The sequence below is a fragment of the Thermobia domestica genome, unplaced genomic scaffold (genome assembly GCF_964235325.1).
Source record: "Thermobia domestica unplaced genomic scaffold, izTheDome1.hap1.1 HAP1_SCAFFOLD_337, whole genome shotgun sequence".
Taxonomy (NCBI): domain Eukaryota; kingdom Metazoa; phylum Arthropoda; class Insecta; order Zygentoma; family Lepismatidae; genus Thermobia; species Thermobia domestica.
Window position 1 is genome coordinate 78,067 of NW_027656050.1, and position 21,653 is coordinate 99,719.

Below are 21,653 nucleotides of genomic sequence, written 5' to 3' on the forward strand. Positions count from 1 at the left end.
GTGAGACAGGTGCTGTCTTCTAGAAGTTTGTGCGGATTTATATTGAACACACCTTACTGTTATGTTCGACTACCTGTGTAATCTATTATATTAAAATAAAACTGAACTTGTTTGTGATATAATCACGGAAAAATTTGCTTAACCGATTGAAACGAATTTTTGAATATAGCTATCACCTACCCCAACTTGGATTTTTATCGTGTTACTTTGATCAAAATGCGTATCCTAAGAGCGAAACAGGGGAGACAAAATGTTCATGAAAAAATAGAGTATCTGGTGATCCTATCAAGTTAGGAGGATAAAAACTTGGTATATAACTTTTCATTAAAAATAAGAGGGCCCTTATTCCAGATTGTTTTGAGAATTGTCGTTTTAAAGCAAGCATTTTCTATTTTTTTTTTTTTTTCATGTTGAAAACTATTCTCTCTTGTGATCGTGTCACGGGAGAAACTTGAATTTTAGTACATAGTCAGTACCTATCTTAAGCTAAGTTTGTTACTTTGATATAAGGGCATATCGTAAGGGGGATAGAGGGAGCTCAATATTTCTTTCAAAAATGTCATGAGCCCGTGAAGTTAAGATAGAACTCTGTATATAACCCCTTATTAAAAATAAAGGGACACATGTCTCACATGTTTTTGAAAACTTCCGTTTTAAGGGGAGGGTGGCATTATTTCCTTCTTCGCCTTGAAATCGACGGTGTCTGACTTGGGGTCGCATTACGAGATAGTTGTTGACCTGTTTGAAATGAATTTTTGGATGTAGTTAGTACCTACCTCAAGCTGAGATTTTCATTTGTTTAAAGGACATGGCTTAAAGGGTTAGGATTTCAAAATTTCTGCCAAAAATTAAAGTACCTCATGGGTTTTTATCATTATACTTTTTCAAGTACTAAGTATGCATCCAAAAGGCGTTTCAATTATTTTCCATAAACCTGCTCTTCCCGTGCGATGAACGGGTATTTCAGCTCCTGGATTTACAATTACACATTTCTGGCGTATGTGTTCCTAATCCTAATTTTCCACAAGCTCCTCTACGCGAGCTTATAATTATTAATTTGCCATGTCCGTTTTTGAATTAGAAGGGAAAGGAACTGGCCACTTTACCCCTGCCCAATTGGGTTAGATCCTGCCTTTGGGTAAACACTGAAGACTCCTTAAGAGGCCTCATCCCGGCAAAATTAAAATACCGCTAATTTTACAGTAATTATGTGATATCTTTCAATAGATAAAAGATAATCGCAATGTGGAATAAGAGCGCCCTAGACAATATTATTTTACATGAGATACCGTTATCACGACTCACTTATCTGCTTTCGGTTTCGAGCCATTTTGAAAATCGGCATTTATTTTCGCGTTTCTAAACGGCTGAAAACGGAAAACCACTAGGTGACTTGTGATAACGGTACCTCACGCAAAATATTGTCTAGGGCGCTCTTGTTTCACATTTCAATTACCTTTCATCTATTGGAAGATACCACATAATTACTGTAAAATTAGCAGTATTTTAATTTCGCCCGGATGAGGCCTCTTAATATTTGTTGGAGGTAACGAAAGATGTATCAAATCTGAAGTTGATAATGTATAAATGAAGAATTGGTGGAATGATGTAGTGGGAGGTAACAGACTGTTATAAATACGTAAACCGATGTTGATGACCCACAGAGCCCACAAGGGATCAACTGAGGTCTATATTGTGACTGTCAATCTACCACGACTTTAGTGGCGAGCAATAAGTAGAACCTTTTTATTGAATTGTGGAAATCTTAAACTAAGATACCTTTTGAGTGTATTGACTGCTTGATTACGAGAGAAATCTAAGAAGTTAAATTTAGTTTTTTGTAATCTTGTTGTTTTCCGAAAATAATAATAAATATGGTCGTAGAGAACTTGGCCCGTGACTGCAGAATGTTCTAGGGCGGCACGGTGACTCAGTGGTAGATCGCTTACTCTGGTTCGATCCCCGGCCAATAACTTTATGGGTTTTCTCGGAGTACTCCCATTTTCTCATTCCACCAATTCTTCCATCATCGTTCACTTGCCTTAATCATAGTCTCTCTTAGCCTAAAGGGCATAATCATGGGGCGTTAAACTGAATTATTTCATTTCATTTAATTTTTCATTTAAAATGTTCGATTAAGATTAGATTTCTGAGCTTTCGGTATCTGTGGCAGTGTTAGCCCGTCATTTGACGTCTCTCGGCGATCAGACTGCCCAGGGAATTGGGGAGGAAGAAAGTAATTAGGAAGGCAGGAAATAGTCTGGGACCAGTGTTAGGTACCATCCCGGCATTTGCCTGGTGTGAATGAGGCCACTTTAAAATGTTCGAGCAACACTGATTTATAAGATGAAGTTATGATTTAGCACCTTAAAAATACATGAACGTGACTTATTTTCTAGTGTAATATTACCGTGAAAGTACACTCAAATAAAATAGCCTATACAATGAAGTGCAGTTCTGGGGAAATATTTTTTTCAGTTTGCAAAGTATTATTTCAAATGCTATATCAAACTGTGTAAGAAGATATTCAAACACTATTTTAAAATATCTGCAAATTAAGAAAAAAAACTTCAGTTTTCTTTTTAATAAATATTGGTGCAGCTGATCTTTTATTCTCAAGCAAAAGTGTATTGTTGCTAATTTAAAAACATCGATAAAACATGGATAGAAGTCGATATTAAATACAAGTTGTTTATCTGGAGTATGCTAATGTCGTAAACAGGAAACTCAGAACTTCGGCGAATTGTATGATGTTAGTCATGCAGAGCATTGTTAAGTCAGTGATTCATATTCACATAACTAAATATAACAAAACACGTTTCATGGTCGACATTTTGTTGTTCCCGCAAAGTCAAAATAAATTCCTCAAACAGTGAATTCCGTTATAATTTCATTGGAAGTGTGGGGAACACCTTAAAGTATGGTTTGAAGTTCGTGCAACCACGATTATCTCTTGCGAAAGTTTCAAGAGTTTATTTATCAGTGTTCTGGTATGTATGTAGCTTGCTTGTGCAGAGTTGCCATATCTTTTCCTATGTTGCAAGTGAACACAGAACTTTTTTATACCCGCGTTGTTAGGTTTTAGGCATTTGTTACAGCGCTCAGGAAAATATATGCGAAAGAGGGTATGCACGCAAGCTAGCTAGAATTTCTTGCTTATCAATGACTGTTTTCGGAGAATTATTTCAGAATTTTCAATCATTATGCGTTCTATCTGCTGTGGGGAACGCATGTGGTTTGTATCCCATATAACTGATCTTGACTTACAATCGCTGTACTTTAATTTCGTGGCAAATAATTATTTACATTCTCAGTGTATGAGAAAGCATAAGAAAAAAAAATCGTAGACCTATGAAAAGTGTTCAAAAATAACTTTGTTATAGTCCTGAATTTAAACATATAGGGATCAGAAGTTCTAAGAAACAGTTAAATTTACAACTAAGCCTTGTTAGGATTGGATACAGTGATATGGTGTACAGAACCCCTCGTACCCAAATGCTTATCTTTTAAAGTATTTCATGAGATCCCAAGCTCATATTGAGTGCGTGCAAAAATTTTGTCCGTGTTTGGTGATATTCATCTTTCCGGCAGAAAATGAATCCCACGCCGATGAAAGAACTCATGTAAGGCAATTTCCACAGGCTCTACATCAAATGTCTTCCCAGTAAAAGAGCTTTGCAAAGCATGAAAAAGGTGGAAGTTTGTAGGAACCAAGTCAGGGAGGGTGGGATAAAACCTCCCGACCAGTCCATCAGTTTCTGGATGTCACCGCATCAATATGTGGCTTAGCATTATCATGTTGGATTATAGCCCCTTGGACATTCACAAGGCGTGGCCGCTTCGACCTCAATGATTCATGCATTCTGTCTAGCTGTTCACAGTAGTAGTTAATAGTTTGATTACGTTCCAGAACCTTCCAATCAACCTTCCCCCTTCACATCCTGCCGCACTCAACAGCACTTTCATGGGATGAAGTTCTTGTTTGGACATCGATGGAAGCAGTTCAGAAACGCGACAGTCTTGCAACGCGTCACTTCTCAGTACATAACCCACTTCCCACCCCCCGTAAAATCCATGTCAATAAAGGGTCATTTTTCTACCGGGAAAGCAAGGAAACATGCCGTGACTCGCCGCTTTCATTGAGTTGCACTTAGGTGAATCCGGTGATCTAATTTTGGGTGAAACCCAGCACCACAAATCTTTGTACTGTTGTCCTGTGTACTTGAAAGGTTTCAGTTAATTCCTCTAGTACAGTTGGATTCGAACTGACTGATTTGGCCTGGTCCAGATCCTCTTCGGAAACTCGGATGGACGCCCAGACCGTAGTTGATCTTGGACAGCTTTGTCGCTCTCCCTGAATTTTTTCAAAACAGCTTTCGACATGTGCTTTCGTCGATTGCATCCTCACCATACACTTCCTAATGTTGGGGCAGGTCAAGTCTGCACCTACTGCCCTTACCAAACTCAAAACAGTAAACCGTGTCTGATATTCCTTATTAATCTCAATTTGATCTGCACGATACATTCTCTAGTTACGAGCCATTAGAACAGTCACTGCCTTCTGCTGCTGTACTGTTCTCTCGATAACATGACACTGATTCTAGCTGTTGGAGCGCCATCGGTCACAACATCTTTTACCAGTGACCTGTCATAAACTGATACAACTTCTGCACGTATCCAATACATACGGTTTATACGCGATAAATTGTAGGTCCGTGCCTCATGCTCTCGAGCACTCATCTCTAGTGCGAAGGGTTCTATTACTATTATTATTTTAAGTAACTGGAATTTTAATGAATTTATTTTACTGATTTATTCGAATCTATTTTTACCCTTAAGCAGGCGCGTCAATTTGCATAATATTAGCTGGCGCGTAGGGATTATACCCCGCATGTTTTAGTGTAGGTTAGCAGTTACATACAGACAACCATTTATATTCCCCTATTACAATCCCTACTAATGTACGAGCATCATACATAAACTATAATAATAAATACTATACTTAGGGTTGCCGACCACAAGGAATTCTCGTACCTTTATATATTACGAGGATTTTTTTCCTACTGCGGTAATATTTTAACATTATTTTGATGCACATTAGTGTTATAATACATATCACGTTAATTAAGTATTAATTTCGATTATAGGATTGCCAACTACATTGAATTTCTTGTAACTTTCGAATCAGACATTTTCGTGTAATGCAGTTAGCTTCCTAATTCACATCCTATTGAAATAATCAAAGAACGCTTGCCACTCATAACCACTATGAAACATTTGACTGCATCGCTCACTTATTAGAGAACAAGAGACAATTACCTTGAGTGGCAGTTCAAATCTTCAACAGTTGCGCCACATTGTAAAAACTAACAATGAGATACGTAATACCCCAGCGCCTGCTTAAGGGTTAAATATAGTCAAAATTAAATTTTGTTTTCTAACGAAAATTCATTTTTAGATAGCTAGGGATATTGAATTATACTTGAAGGAATAAAATCACATCATTAACATTCCCTTTTTTACGAGGAAAAGAGCAGAATACGCTCCCTAATATAAATCAGTGATATGAAAATATATATATATATATATATATATATATATATATATATATATATATATATATATATATATATATATATATATATAATATAAAATTATATTATAGCAAGTCTAAGTTTTTAAATTCTCACTTTTCCACGAGTGTTCGATGCCTCATTGGATTAGTTCTCATTGGATTGGTTCTATGTAAAAATGTCGTAGTTTTAATAGTCTTATTTCGTGAATTTTTAAAACTTGACCTCGCAATAGTTACTGGAGCGTATATTTTTAATTTTTGAAGTACAGTTATGCATTTACAGACATTAAACATGACTGATCTACCATAACAAAATTAACGAACTTAAAAACGTGTTTATCTTATTCCTTGAACAATGAATAAATACCAGTTATATTACAAGAAACACGATTTACTATACTTTTGCTCTAAGTTCGTGATTACGAAATTCTGTATTATGGTCAGAACAAAGTTCCCAAACAGTGGATCAAAAAATTAGTGCAGAAGCTTTTTTATAATTTTCATGAATTAATTTGGATTTAATTTTGTGTATAATGAACTTAGTCTGTTCTAATGACCTTCATTTCTAATTGATTCTCCTTTCTTAATCGTAAGGGATTAATTGTGCATTATCATCATTTATAAACTGAAAACCTGTCCGATGCTTTTTAAAAGAAAGAAAGAAAAAAAATATTTCGCTAGACATATGTGCCAGCAGCTAAAAGTGGGTCCCACCCTTGGTATTGTTCCTGAAATAGTTCGCACTTCAAAGAAGTTGGACCAGGTTCTTTGCATCTGTTTATGCTTCCGCAAATGTTGCAACTCGTCCAAAGGTTTGAGCTGATTTGAATAGAACTCAGGTACAAGTATGTGTGTCCTAAGGGGGTGACACGTTGTAGTGCTGTGTCCGGTGAAGAATGTAGGCCGGGAAGTAGAGGAGGGAGTGGTAGTTAATGAAACGATGGACTGGGAAAGAAACTGTATCGATTTGGCTCGCTCATCGCCTCTTTCCCCGCGCGTGCGCTTTCAGAGTATAAATGTATTTGGCACAATTTCGGTTCATGGCATTAAAATATTTTGATCTTTGGAAGTTGTTAGGGTACAGATCTTACGTGAATCTGTTAACGTGCCTACAATGGCGAGTAATCTGCTTCCTGCAGAAAGGTAGTAAAACAACTGGTTCACAAAAAAAATGAGTTTGAACAATTAAATATCTTTTACCAGGTTATCCCTTAAAAAAAAAAAAAATGTTTCATCCTCTTATTCGGAAAAATCATGTGTAACCGAAAATGATAGATAGGAAAATAACACTGTTTGGTATTAACACGCTTTGAGAAAATCAGGCATCATTTATATTTATCTACCATTAAATATACAGGCGCATATTTTCTCTTTACTGATAAACTAAAATTATACTCTGGTAATTACAATGTCTAAAATTATTGTCTAGTTTAGATCTGTCATCCTGATAATTTTCTAGTATCCTTTAGTCACAACCAAGAAATAACGTAGGAACTTACTACTACTAAAACCTTCAAGAACATTTATTATAACAGATTTCAGTACAAAATCTATACAATAGTCTAAAAACGTGACATGAAGTGCTCTTCACTGGTTTCTCATTGTTCAGCAGTACACCTATAGCTCAGTTGCGACTTTAAATAGTTGACACACTGCTTAATCTTTTGAGCGGTAATTTCTGCAACCTAAACCACATTGATTTATATTTATGTATACCAGCTATCCCAAAAGTCAGGTATCTCAGATCTTTGCATTATTTTTAACAAACATCAACCCATTTCCATTAATTTGAGTGACTTAAGTTTCAGTAACTACTAACAGATCAGCACGTCACCAGAGGGGGTACAAGAGAGGAAAAGCTCATTATACACAAAATTAAACGCAATTTACTTCATGAAAATTATAAAAACTTTCTGTACAGATTTTTTGATCCAGTATTTAGGAACAAACGCTGGAATTCAAGTTAGGTTTCAGATCTGGCCATAATACAGAATTCCGTAATCGCGGATTTAGAGGAAAAGTAAATTATGTTACTTATACCGGGCACTTGTTCATTGTTCAAAGAATAGGATAAAACATTTTTAAGTACGTTAGGTAAATTTTATGGTAGATCAGTCATGTTTAATGTTTGTAAATGCATAATGGTACTTCAAAAAGAATGTACGTTCAAATAACTATTGCGAGGCCAAGTTTTTACAAACTCCCGAAATATGGATACTGAAACTATGACATTTACATAGAACTAAATTCAAAATTTGGAATGGCGAAGAGAATCAATGTATCATTTAAAAGGTCTTTTTGGTGTATCTATGACGTCTATATGTGGTCTATATTCAAACTGGCGTACAAGCAAATTTTACAGATTTATATAAAATGTGAATCCATCCTAATTTTTTCTAGAAGGATTTAAAATACAACGAAATTTCCAAATACGTGTTCCAGTAACTTAAAAAGAATATTTTAAGCTAATAAAATTCGACCGAGTGGGACGCCCGGTAGGAAAGGGAAGGGTGAACTTGATAAAGTAAAAAATAAATAAGTAAATAACCATAACGAAGGTGTGAAGTAAAATTGTTCAAAAGTTTTTAAGTAATTTTGGTACTACAACACCTATATGATTCGTCCAAATTGAAGCAAGTTTCAGTAACTGACCTATAGATCCGCCAATTTTGGGTAGAGGCTACTATTAGACGACGTAATTGTATTAAAATGTTCACCTCGAAAAAAAATATCCTTGAGTAAATCATCGAAATAATATTCTTAGACTAGAACTTTCATTAGTTACTTGAGCAAGCAACTTGACTATTTCTGATGGCTGCGTTTCTTAGGACACGCTTCAAAGTAATTTGTAGATGGACATTTTCTAATAAACGTCAAATAACGAGCATCAAGATTCACTGAATAAACAGAGAGTGAAATGTTCGACTGGTCAGAAAGTGGATTGGATAGAGTTGCAGTTAACGCACCGGTATGATACGCCGGAGACTGGTTCGATTCTCGGTTCATACAGTTTTGTCTTTGAATTTAACTCAAGGTGCAATTTACTGTTTACATAACGTAACTAGAGGTGTAGAAAGATATCTGAATGACCTGGCGCGTGTAATCGAGGTACAGATAGGGAAGGAGAAAGTAAGCTTAACTTAGAAAAATGGTTTATGCGATAAACGCCGCAAATTCTCTAAGAAATTCTGATTCAGTTCAAACTGATAAAGATTAATGGCTGTAATAAACTATTTTGTAACTACAAAAATTTGGCGTACCAAATTTAGTTTCTGTTAAAGAATACAATAAATATACACAATTTTGAAAAGTTAAGAAAATAGAGAAATCAGACCACCTGTGTTCCCGAAGTTCTCACAGAAAAAAAAAAAAATTGCCATATACTTACAAATTAAAATCAGTAAATATATTTAGAACTCCTCATTAAATTTTGTTGTGCGTTTTTTCTTCTCTTTTTCAAAATGCGGGAAATAAAATTCCTGACCACATTTATTGTATGCAGTAGTTAGTTACTGTAAACCGGCCTGCATTTTCAATAAGCTGGATTGCATTCTTCATCGAAAGTACTTTTTTGAAAGCGTAGATCCTTATCTTGACGGGAGACAAATAGCTTTGTTCCTGACGTCCTCAATTAAACTCAACCAATTAATCAAAAGATCTGCGCTATAATAATTTCAATCTAATGGTTCCAAATTTGCATAAGTTCGTAAGATTAATCATATTAGCTGCTGAATTAACAGTATAGTAAACAAATAATAGGGAATTAGAAATCCGTTAATCATTCTATGGAATATCAGAGTGAGCCAGACTTGTACAATTCAAATTGTTAGCCCTGAACAACCAACCATCTTGCCATAATTCAATAATGATGCTAGCTCTTTTTTTTTTTTTTTTTTTTTAGTTATTTTTAGTACATCGCCAGGAAAAAAATTGATTTTAAGGTGTATTTTGTAAGATACTTTGAATATTATATACTACTATATCTTAAGATGAAATGAAAAGGTTCGAATAAGATCCATGCATGTTTTTTTTTAAACTTAATCTAATTTACAGTATCTGTTTTCAGTAAATGGTTGAATGGGTTTTAATTTAAATTCTGCATGCATTTTTAATAATTCGACAATGTATGAATGCGAATTTTATTCATTTTACTCGTTCAGTCAGTTAATAATATATCGCATGCCTGGTAATTTTTCCTTATCAAATGCTGTGCCAATACAAATGAGCTACTGATAGGCATGAAACGTAATTTCCTGTACAGTGGGAAAGTTAATATCCTTCAAGTTCAGTTATTTTGTTTAGCTAATAACTTTTGAGTCTCACTTCACAGTGAGCTTTTATATAGGAATGCATTCAGTTGAGTCGAATGGAAAAGCTGTCAGCAACCGATATTATAGTGAATTTGTAATGCATTTTTGTCTATTAACCCAAACTTTATCGGTAACAAAACTACTGAATGCAGTGCATGTTCAAGTTTTAAAGTAAATGGGCTTGCTGCTAATTACATGTAAACTGTGCTGTAATTTGCCTTCCTAGAATCTCTCATCCTTCCAGAAGGAAGATTGTGTAATGGAAAGGTGCTTTGCTCTTTCAAATTTTATTCGCACAACTGTTACAGGTAAACATACTGGACATGATAAAAATAAGTTTAAAAAAGGTCACTCCGCTTTACATTACGAGTAATTTTAATTCTTCGTGTAGGTATGGCGTTTTACTGATATATTTAAAAAAAAAAAAAACTTCTTAACACCTATTTTATCCTGTTGTATGCAGTAACCTTTATTACTGAAGCATGCTTGCAAGTTGATTAATGCTATTGATTTGTGAAAAATTTGAGTTATTCTTTTCATATACTTGAGTCATGAAAAATATTTTTATCATTATATATATAATTTATTAAAAAAATAGGATCAGCATCATATTAATGTGTTGATCCTAGACACTCAAATGAATGTTGAGCTGTAACTATGCCTGTTTATTATCTGAATCATAGTTTTGATAGGTCTTCTATCTTCACAGAATCTCATTCTCTTGTAATTACAGAAAATTACTTGGAGTGAAAAAACTTCAGAGCACATTGAATTTTAAAAAATCGTGTACATTTTTGTTAATGTTATGACTATGTAACGTTCATACAGGAAGCCAGGACTTGTGAAATGGTATTGTAATACCTTGTAAGCTAGATAATGTGGTGTGGAAGATCTGTTCTCTGCAAGGTGATCTTACTTGATTGTCTGTGCATCCGCCAGCTGCACCGGTTAAAGTCTGCGTGATTTAGAGCTTATGTCAATTGATGGTCTCGTCCTTCATTACATTGTTGCAATTTGAGTACAAGTTTAGTCAACAGAGAAATATGCTTTTGAAAGTGCAGATATATTAGTGTATACGATGAAACAATTCCGGATTTCGTTGTTAGTTAAAGAAATTGTATATGTAATTGCCACAATATTCGCTGGCAATTGTCAGTAAGTCAAATTGTTTATTTGGTAGGTTATGGGACATTAGCTTACTTGGCCCTTTTTATATCTTATGCATTAACACAAATGAGACTTAATTTGATTTAATGTGAGTTTTAGTTTCATAGGTAGAAAATTATAGTTATGAGTATTGTATTATACTTGTATATGTGTTTGGTGTAGGTCTAATTAATATTAAGTAAACTTACAGTAACTTATAACAATAATTTTCGCATTTGTGTGTGTATTGACATAACTTTTCGCTTTCCAGACACGCAGGAAACGAAAACAGAAGAAAGGAGATGATTTAGATGATCTCAAACAGGAATTAGATATTGATCATCATAAAGTTCCAATTGAAGAATTGTATCAACGATTTAGCTCAAATCCTGACACAGTAAGTACATTTTATTCTTTAAAATTTTCATTATGAGTGTGGTTTTTAAGTTTTTAGATACCATTAAGACATATGCATATATTCAAAATTGCAAAGTTGTGCAAGTTGTCAAGTGATTCAAATATGTTACTTTGTTGAAATTGAAAGTGGTAAACAGCGTTCCATACACACTCAACCTGATGTTATATCTTGGGAACATAGACCAAAATTCTCATACGTATTTCAGTAAATTAATGGTAAATTTTTCGTGTAGGTTTTTTTGTGTAATACTAATAAGAACAAACTAATTTTCATGATCTTGATAGAAAAATCAACATTCACCTAAATCGTATAGGTAATATTTTTGCTGTAGATTTCGTGTACTTTTTCCAAATTTAATATTAGTATTTGAATTCCTATCAAGAATTATTTTTAATTTTAATAATTATAATTAGTGTTCCGTAGTGACTTAAATAACTTGAGGGTTGTATCAAAAATGTTTTGGAGTTTTTCCAAATACTGTGCATTTTTTAAATTATATATAATAAAATCAGGTGTTGTAAAAATGGCGCCCACGGACAACAGAGCATTATTCTAAAAGTCAAAATAAAGCAAAAAATATATACTTTTTGGAGTCCTCGTCTTGATGTGGCAGCGTCGCAAATATAGGACCATATATTAGATCTACCAATCTATCAAATAGTTATATCTATTCTGTCCAAATGGCGACTAAAGTCGATATTGACAGTAGCATCACTTATTAGCGCAGCAATCGATTCAAATGCTTGTTGTATTCGTAATGTTCCTGTCTCCAAGTTAGTCCGGACGTTGCCACATTGTGAAAATTGATTTTCCATAGCGGCTGAAGGAGGCCCCGGAGGGCATACCATCATATGACATTTTCGCTTTATTTTGGTCTGTAGAATAGTGTTCTGTGGTGCGTGGGCGTCATTTTTAGAACACTCGATGATATATAATATAATATAATATATATATATATATATATATATATAATATAATATAATATAATATAATATAATATAATATAATATAATATAATTAATTGTGATTTCATTAACTTTTAATCAATGTTAAAAATGTTCAGCAAATCCTTTGTTAAAATTGATTAAAGCAAGTTCGAGAAATAAAATTTCCTATTTCCTTTGAGATTTTGGGCTTATAGTATCTTTTGATATTTAAAACTATTGATATTTAAATGACCTGATTTTTAAATTTGTTTTAATTTAAAATTTAAAGAATATTGAATAAAGATGAACAATAGGTATTACAACCTAATTTTACAAAATGTTACAATTTAAAAACAAAAAGAACTATTACAATTATAGAAATCAACAAGGAATTCAACTAAAATTTCTAAACACTTATATTTTGCAAATATCCTAATTTCCTTCTTCAATGCTTATATTCACTTTTTAATATCAGACTTTATGATCAAGAGTAGCGACTACAACCGAAGTATTGGATTTAAATTTTGAATAATCAGTTTGAAATAAACAGATGAAAAAAATGGTGTCTTGTTTATATTAGGAATTAAATACAGGAACAGTTGTTACAAATAGTTTTAAGAGGATTATGCTTACGAGCTAAGACTTTGGTCACATGCACGTGAAAGTAAAATCGTGAATGGTAGAGTGCGTCTTTTCCAAAATATTGATACTTTGTCATTTAACTAAAATTAAATAAATTTGTGTCTTGTGAGCTTCTTTGCATCCATTTGTTTTATACCATTGTTTCCATACGAAAGTAAATAAATTATAGTCATGTTAAATCATTTTACCTACATTGTGCAAAGAGCAGTCAAAATTGAACCAAGCAATATAAATAGTTCCTTAAACATGCTTTTTTTTTTCATTGCTTCGACTCAGCGAGTTGAAGAAGCATGAAAGTTACACATGCAGACCTGTACAGCCAATAATATATTAGGATGAGAGTTTTATATATATATATATATATATATATATATATATATATATATATATATATATATAATTAATCATTGTGAACAGTCATTTTTACTATTAACTTCCTTAGTTCAAAGAATTCTTAACGATATAAGGTACAATCAGGTAGGAACCATCCTCTAGAATGTATGATGTAAAAATTTTATAATTTATTATTAAATAAAAAAAAAAAAAAAAGAAACTTAAAACTTCAATTGAGGTAATACATATTTATTGCCAAGACTTATATAGACATGACTAGACGAACACATTATTCTGAAGGAACCCATTAGGGATGGCAAACAACGATGCCCCAACATTGAGCCTTTTAAGACAACATCCATAAAGTGGAAATGATCAAAATATATTCATAGGTCATAGGCTGGCATGATACTTTTCTCATTTGAACGATGACATCAGAATTAAAATTCTGACATAAGCACTCCAGACAGAAGTTAGAGAATATACCTTCATCGAAGTTTCTTGAACCGTGTAAATATTCTCAAATTTGTTTGTATGATTTAATTTTCGTATATCCTACTCTCATTGAAATATTTTCTTACTTATGTCTGGACAGTACTGACAGTTGCCAGCGAAAATTTGACATTTAACATGTTTACCTGAACTTAAATACAGGATATAGCAGAGCAAGGTTTACTGATAAAATTGTTCAAGTGGTTTATATTGCCTAAGTTCAAGCGGCATAATTTACAATGCGTACCTTATTCAATAATCCTCTTTACTTTGCAATCATTTTCTTTCTTTCTTCCATAACATCAAAATGTACTGTTCCAGGTGTTAGTAGCGCCCATTATTAAACAAACAAAATAAGTTTATCGTTCCCTTGTGCATTTTATATATTTTTATATTAGAAACCGTTCTACAATATATTTTTGATACGGAGAGAGAGAGAAAGTAAATGCAGTAAAGTGAAAAGAATAATCGTTAACTAATATTCTGATCAAGTGATGTATTGTAAAGTTTAAAGCTCGTCTATCGCATTAATTATTTTAGAACTTAACTTTTAATCCATTTCTAGCCAGATTCGGAGGAAGGTGGTATCCATGATCAAAAAAGTTCAGCAATTGCATTCTTGCATTTTAAAATAATGAAACCGAATTTTATGTAAAATAGATTCCTTGTGCAATATAAATATTGTTTTTAATAAATTATCCTTAAAACAAATTAATGCAAAACATGCTTTACATGTTCACCATTATACGTGGCATACTTCCGCAAATGTTATGTTGTTTCTTTGAACATTCATCATGTAAGAATTTGGAATAATCGTTACCCTTTCCTGAAATTATACAGATCTTGCACGTCCACATCATACTCTTTAGAATTCAAAATTCTTCATTACTAAAGTCTGTTCGGTTGAGTAATCTAATCTGGTGCCTGGGAATGGAAAATATAATCTAATTCGTGATGTAAGATTTCTATATAACCAATCCAGATCTTAGTCACCCTATATTTAAGTTGTAGTAAAAGTTGTCAGTATTGTTTTTCTTCAATCATTTAATTTATTTATTTCAGGGTCTTACACATGCAAAAGCAAAAGAAAACTTGGAAAGAGATGGACCAAACGCCCTTACTCCTCCTAAACAGACTCCCGAATGGGTGAAATTTTGCAAAAACTTGTTCGGAGGTTTTGCCTTGTTGTTGTGGATTGGTGCAATTCTATGTTTTCTTGCCTATTCCATCCAGGCTAGTACAGTTGAGGAGCCACAAGATGATAATGTACGTATTCCGTTTCTTACAATTACTAATTTAACTCTTGGTTTAATTAGTTTCAGGCCTAGTGTTTGCGGAGAGAGTAACATTGTGAAATAGTGTTTCCGTAATAAGTTGAAAGAAGTAACATTCATGCCACTAGTTAAAAAGTGTTCCCGCTAGGATACATTTCTACTTACGCATTTGTATGAATTTAGGAACGCTAGATCAACGGGACTTGAAAACATGTTCGTCCATAGGACTACGAGAAAAAGTACTGCAAAGTTGGAATCTGTGAAGTACCACCTATGCCAGTGGTGAAAGTGCCCACGCTTGGATAAGTTTTTAGCTGAAGTCTGTAAATCCAATGAAATATTTTAAAGCATACCCATCCATACGGTTGCGAGGAAAGTGATCTCAAAGTTGGAATATAAATACAGTAAATATAAACCGTACTTTGAGATACTTTTTCTCGTGAACCCATGAACGGATATGTTTTAATATAGTTTCATTAGATTGCGCATCCTCAAATTAGCATAAATAGCGCAGTTAGAAATGTGGACACTTTTTACGAGTGGCATGAGGGTTAGTTCTTCATAAATACTATGAAAACGTTTTAAAATATGTTCAATTATTTTGAAAAGTACTAATTTAAAAAAAAAATGAATTATTCATGATCATTTTTTTCGTCTTTCTCAAGAGTGAAATTGATGTATATTTTAGAAAATATTTTAAAAGAAAGTACAAGCTAGTTGAAAATTATACTCTTAAAAAACATTCTAAATGAGATCAATTTCAGTTACTTGAAGAACACAAATCCCTCATTCCGCTCAAAAGTTACTTGATATTAATTTAAATGTAGTTCTTCTGAGCGTTCTATAGTGATTTAGAAACTCTCTAAGTTGTTACATTTAAAGTTCATTGAGAATCATAAACTTACATTCTAACATTTATATGTGTAGATGATTAAAAATTTAAGTCTTCATCTTAAGTTTTAAACTTCTCTTTTCTAGACAGGATGTGATTAAGCAGGTTTTGTGTACATCCTAAATCTTATTGAATGTGAACCGTACTGTATTATTCAGTGTACCGTATTATCACAATAACATTGGTGGTAATTTTCTCCTTAGAGGAAAATTAAATCTATTTTCAGAAGCTTGTTTGAAATAACTTTTAATAGCCTGTCAGTATTGAAAGAACTAAATCTGAAAGAAAAGCAGCCTGTTCTACATATATTCCTCGTTTAATGTAATTAAATTTTCACATACACATGATACAGTCCGCTTATGACCGGATACCAGTAAGAGCTTGTCCACTTTGCACTGATAGGAAGTTAGTGCCTTGCAGATTTGGCACTTGCCGTAATGACAGCCTTGACCCTTGAAGGAAGACTCTCCACACGATTGAAGTAAACTTCGGCAGGGATTATCCTTCATTCTTCCTGCAACATTGCGAACATCGCTGTGGTGCTTGTGAAGTGTTGTGATCGGACCCTTAACCAACGTTCCAACTCATCCCAAAGATATTCAGTAGCATTGAGATCGGGTCCTCAAGCCGACCTCGATTTTCCCAAACCACACTGTGATGGGTGCGTGCGCTCCATGATCGCTGGCATTGTCGTATTGAAACACACAACCCTCTAAGGGTAGGCAGTATAAGATTCTCTAGGGTTGCTTTATAGGCGTTCGCATTCATGGTTCAGGCGCGAACATCAAGGATCCCACTCCAGATAATGAGAAACAAACCCATAGCATGACTTTTTGTTCATGCTATGTAGCATGATTTCTCACTCCATAGATTGTTATTCCACTGCTGCATTTTCCAACTGCGCCGCGTTTTGCACCACTGTAATTGGCGGCGTACATTCACGTGTGTGATTCTTAGCTTACGGGCTACAGCTTGCTCATGGAACACCGGTGAAAACACTTCTCGACAAATGGTACAGTCCGCAGCAAAAAACCTGCAACATGAGCATGTAAGTTTATTGTGAAACTACGCCTAACAGCGCAGGGAGTCAACATAACGTTAAGTGGCACGAATGACACCAGGAAAAACCTCGACATCAACTTATTTTCGAGCGAAAGACTTACATGCTCATGTTGCAGCTTTTTTTGCTGCGGACTGTACGTGTGCTGGCGTCATTCCCAGATGCTGACTGGAACTCTGTAGCTACAATGTCCAACGAATTTCGCCCGTGTGCTTTCACTATGTGTCAGATACATTACCGGTCCCTAGCAGACAATTTTTTGTAGCTTTCCTGGTCGAGGTCGCGGTTTATCACTCTTGTTCTCATTTTACTATTACGTTACGTGCTGTGGCATATGGAATCTTGAGCTAGCCGTAAATCGCATGTATCAAATGGCCGAATTGGTGGGCTCCAATTGATCTCTCCTTTCAGCTGCATTTAATTCTGGCTGCCTGCTCGTTTCGACTGCTAACGCCTGTATGAAGTTCTTTCCACTATCGTCACGCTTGATACATTTGTAACGTCTGGACGAATCTATTTCCGGATTGGGGGTTCCGGTCATTAATGGCAATATAGTGTATATAAAATTAGTTTTTACTACGTGAACAAGCGAATATACAGTATATGGTTTTTAACTTGTCTTTTAAGATTGAATTTCGGTTAAATTTTTGTAATGCATGTTAACGTAATAAAAGTATAAATTTGTTTCTTAACTCGCTTGTGTGAAATCATTACAAGGGAGGAAAGTCTTGTTCTGTAATCAGTAATGCTACATATAATTTGATTTGTAGCTTTTTAAAAGTTTTTATTTTTTTTATTTTTTATACCACATAGACTTTGTTATGGATTAATGAATATTCATAATTGTCTTTTTTGTAATAGTTCTGAGATATGTATATTAGATAGTTATTAGATAATCTTTCTTAATATAATTTTCTGGGTTGAACTCGAAATTTGTGTTTCAAGTAAGAATTTATTTATAAAGATAAATTTGTTTATGCCAACTATTTTTTGTCAGTTCCTACTAGTAAGCACACGTATTGAGTATTTTCCCCATAGTGGAATGGTTTTCCATGTGGTATTGTTTTCCCAGAAATTAATGTTAAATATTTTCACATATGTGTCTAGTTAACCACACTGGAGATGTTACCTTTTCATAGCTATACATTCACTAAATTCGCCTAATGCAAATCTGTCCGTTTTCTTACCTACCGTTTTCCCTGTTTTCCTTCTAAGTTATTGGTCAATCCTAGGCTTGAGATGATGACAGGCTCAGTAGCATCAGTTTTCCCTGTCGAATGGAATCTGTAATGTGTTCTTCTAATTCTTCTAGTTATATTTGGGTGTAGTATTATCAGCTGTTGTGATCATCACTGGCTGCTTTTCCTATTATCAAGAAGCGAAATCATCGGCTATTATGGAATCCTTTAAAAGTTTGGTACCCCAGGTAAGATTATAAATGTATTTCGTTGGGGACCAGACTTATTTAGCTAGAGATGGCTACACGTACATTCAGTGTTTACAGTCATCTTTCGGCCTGTCCTATACATTTAACTGACGTCAAAGGTAATTCATTATATATGAGTGTTGTGCTGACTAGCTGTATAACCCCTCGGACCCTCATTACTTCCAATTGCTGGCTTCTGTACTGAAATATATGATACTGCTTTTTAAGTGTGAGCTGTAGTTGTTAGCAGCTTCTAAGCAAGCAACGAGACAGATGTTGGCAGCCATTAATAACGACAGTTCTTTTCTTTTTTAATGTTTTATTTTAATTTTTTATATAGTGACTCACCCTCCACAGTATGTTACTGTTTCAAGACATCAGTAGACTTAAGGCTGATTTGTACCCTAACAGCGTACAAAATTCTTTAATTTCTTTTTTATATTATATTAGTTACAACAATTGAAAAAGTTAAAATATCAGTTGAATTTCTATTCTTGTAAGTCTTTATCATACATAAAAGTAGGAGATGCGATTTTGTGTAACTTTAACACAAAAGTAGTCCCTAAAGGGTGGGTTCCCAAGTAGCAGATAAGTGTTCAGGGTTGTGTAGGTGCACTTGTCTCGAGGTCAATTTTTGAGGCAGAAGTCACTTTATATGTATAGTACACATTGGTTAGTTATTTCTTGAAGAAATCCGATATCACGAGAATAAAAACTAGCGTACTAATGACCTATTAGATTCTTACGAACTATAATACTACTCTTCTCTATAAAATACATTAAAACTGCCTGAGTTACGTCTCTTAATGTCTGTAACTATATAATGTTAGATATTAATCGTACTTTTACTTCAGTCCCCCTCCCCCCATAGTTTGTCCGTTACTACATAATTTATAAGGAGCGATTCTGTTTATTCAAATAGTTTTCCTAAGCAAAGCTGTAAAGAAGTGCGTTAACTGTTCAAGATAGTAAAGAGAATAAATAATACAAAATTCCAATTTTGTCTGGTAGATGTCAAGCGCTGGAGGATGTTTGACATCTGACGGCACGATGTGTAACTTCTAGCTTTCTTCAGTTGGTTTCAATAGTAGAAAATGGATATTCATAGTCAATTTACTCCTGTATATGTTAATAACTGATTAATTCTGTTAACGAACTCGGCCAAGATTATTGCTCCAGCTATTTATTGCAATAGACAGAATTCAAAAATTCGATTTTGTTCAAGAGCTATTTTGCGGAGTACTCGTAGCGGGCATATGAATAAAACATGTTCAGATGCAGGGTTGGCAAAAACCATGGTTTTCATTGAAAAACCAAAAAAACAGTTTCTTTTGTTTGTTTAAACCGTTTTTTTTTTGTTTGTTTGTTTGTTTAAACCAGGTTTTTTGGTGTAAATAATTTGCTCTATGTATTTATATTACACATGGCCAGAAATAAGTTTGTTTTTCCTTGTCTTATTATGCAACAACAGGGTTATGCTGGAAAAAGTTACATAAGCTTAAAGCGGAATCCAAACAGCTTCTCGGCTTACATCCGAGAGAAACTGCCGTACATTTGAACTCGAAACCGGGACTAAAAGTGGCCACAAATGCGATACGTCTGCCGACTCATTCACGAAGAACTCCTGATGATTAAAAAAAAAAAATAAATAAATAAATAAAAAAAAAGTTATACTGATCTTTACGTACTTGTTAATATAATTGTTAAGAGTCATTTCAGAAGGGCAAAAAGATAAACAGTTGCACAAGTGAAGCCATTATACAGAATTACATATAGAGAATTTCAAAATACTGCAGAGTAGAGAAGAACTAATTTAGTCCAAGTTTGTTCACTACGACTTCTATTAGTCCAAGTTAAAGAAATACGACGACTTAGTTTGTATATCAGTAAGAAAAGTGACTAAAGATACAAATTATTTGAGTCCACTTTGGCTCTGACCCATTTATACATAAATAGATACCAAAGATACTTCTGATTTCAATAAATGCCTCTCGTGGAGTTTGTATGTCCCCCCCCCCCCCCAAAAAAAAAGTACGGCATTTCGATGTATTTTATCAATAGTAAACATTATTAAAACGAAACTATATTTAGAATTCCTTCTTTGATTGCAGTTGCATAACAATAATAAACTATAAAAAAAAATCATAAAAGAAACATTCATAAACTTGTTAAAAAAAAAAGGTTGCTTTTGTAGTATAATCTCTTTGAGTAATAAATGGGGAATTTAGGTCTAAATATAATACGAATAATATACGGGAGTGAAACGTGATAACCCACAAATGTGTGTTCATAAAGATTTTACTATTGACACTTACACTTTTACGAACATTTTTCGTTTTTTGGTTTAAACTAGACTTGCTAAATTTTAGAAGCTCCAAACCGGGACATTGTTAATGTCAATATTTCATCAAAAATTCTCGTAATAAATTCTGGACGCAACAAGACACCCGCACAATGAAACTCTCGTTGTTCAGCTTATTAAACGCACATGATCTTTTAGGGATTGTGAACTAAGTGAAATATAAAACTATTAGTAATACTCTATTACAGTAAAACACGACGACTCGATGTACGACCATAGATACCAACTCGTAGAACTTACAAAGGTTGTCAGATCATAGATCTAAAATGTCACTAGACCAAAATGAAAAAATTGCTAGAGGTTGTTAAATAACTTTGCGAATAGAACCTAATTTCTTCGTCTGACAGGAACTAAACACGAAACTGGCCGGGACGTCTGGACGACACCTCAAAACCGGGACGTATGACAAGCCTAGTTTAAACCTTTTTTTTTCTTTATATATATATCACACTCTAACAGACTTGCTTCAGATGAACGGGGTACTCCTCCAAATAAGATCATGGAATTAATACTTGTATTTATTATGTAAGTTAAACTTCTTCCATGTTCGGTCGTCTTGGTATAACTTTATATGTATTTTGTTCATTAACATTGACCGTTGTAAGACATTTAAGGTTAAGGGGAAAAATAAATATACGTTTGCACCGCAAAGGGAAACTAATCCATTACATTTCCTTTGTTCTATCCTTGTCTACAAATATTGATCAATTGAAATGACCGATGCAAATAAAATATAACAAAGACGACGAGCCTATAGATATTTAAACTTTTATATTACAGAACGGTGTCTTGGCGTC

At 33.9% G+C, this 21,653-nt stretch overlaps 1 protein-coding gene across 4 annotated transcripts in view; it reads left to right on the forward strand.

Annotated features, from left to right (window-relative positions):
- Positions 1-21,653, forward strand: part of Atpalpha (sodium/potassium-transporting ATPase subunit alpha) — a 101,975-nt gene that overhangs the window by 28,991 nt on the left and 51,331 nt on the right. For all 4 annotated transcript variants that reach the window (XM_081747566.1, XM_081747564.1, XM_081747565.1 and 1 more), the window contains 2 exons: positions 11,303-11,428; positions 14,905-15,108. In XM_081747566.1, the coding sequence (XP_081603692.1) occupies positions 11,303-11,428; positions 14,905-15,108 (330 nt within the window). The remainder of the gene's footprint in view (positions 1-11,302; positions 11,429-14,904; positions 15,109-21,653) is intronic.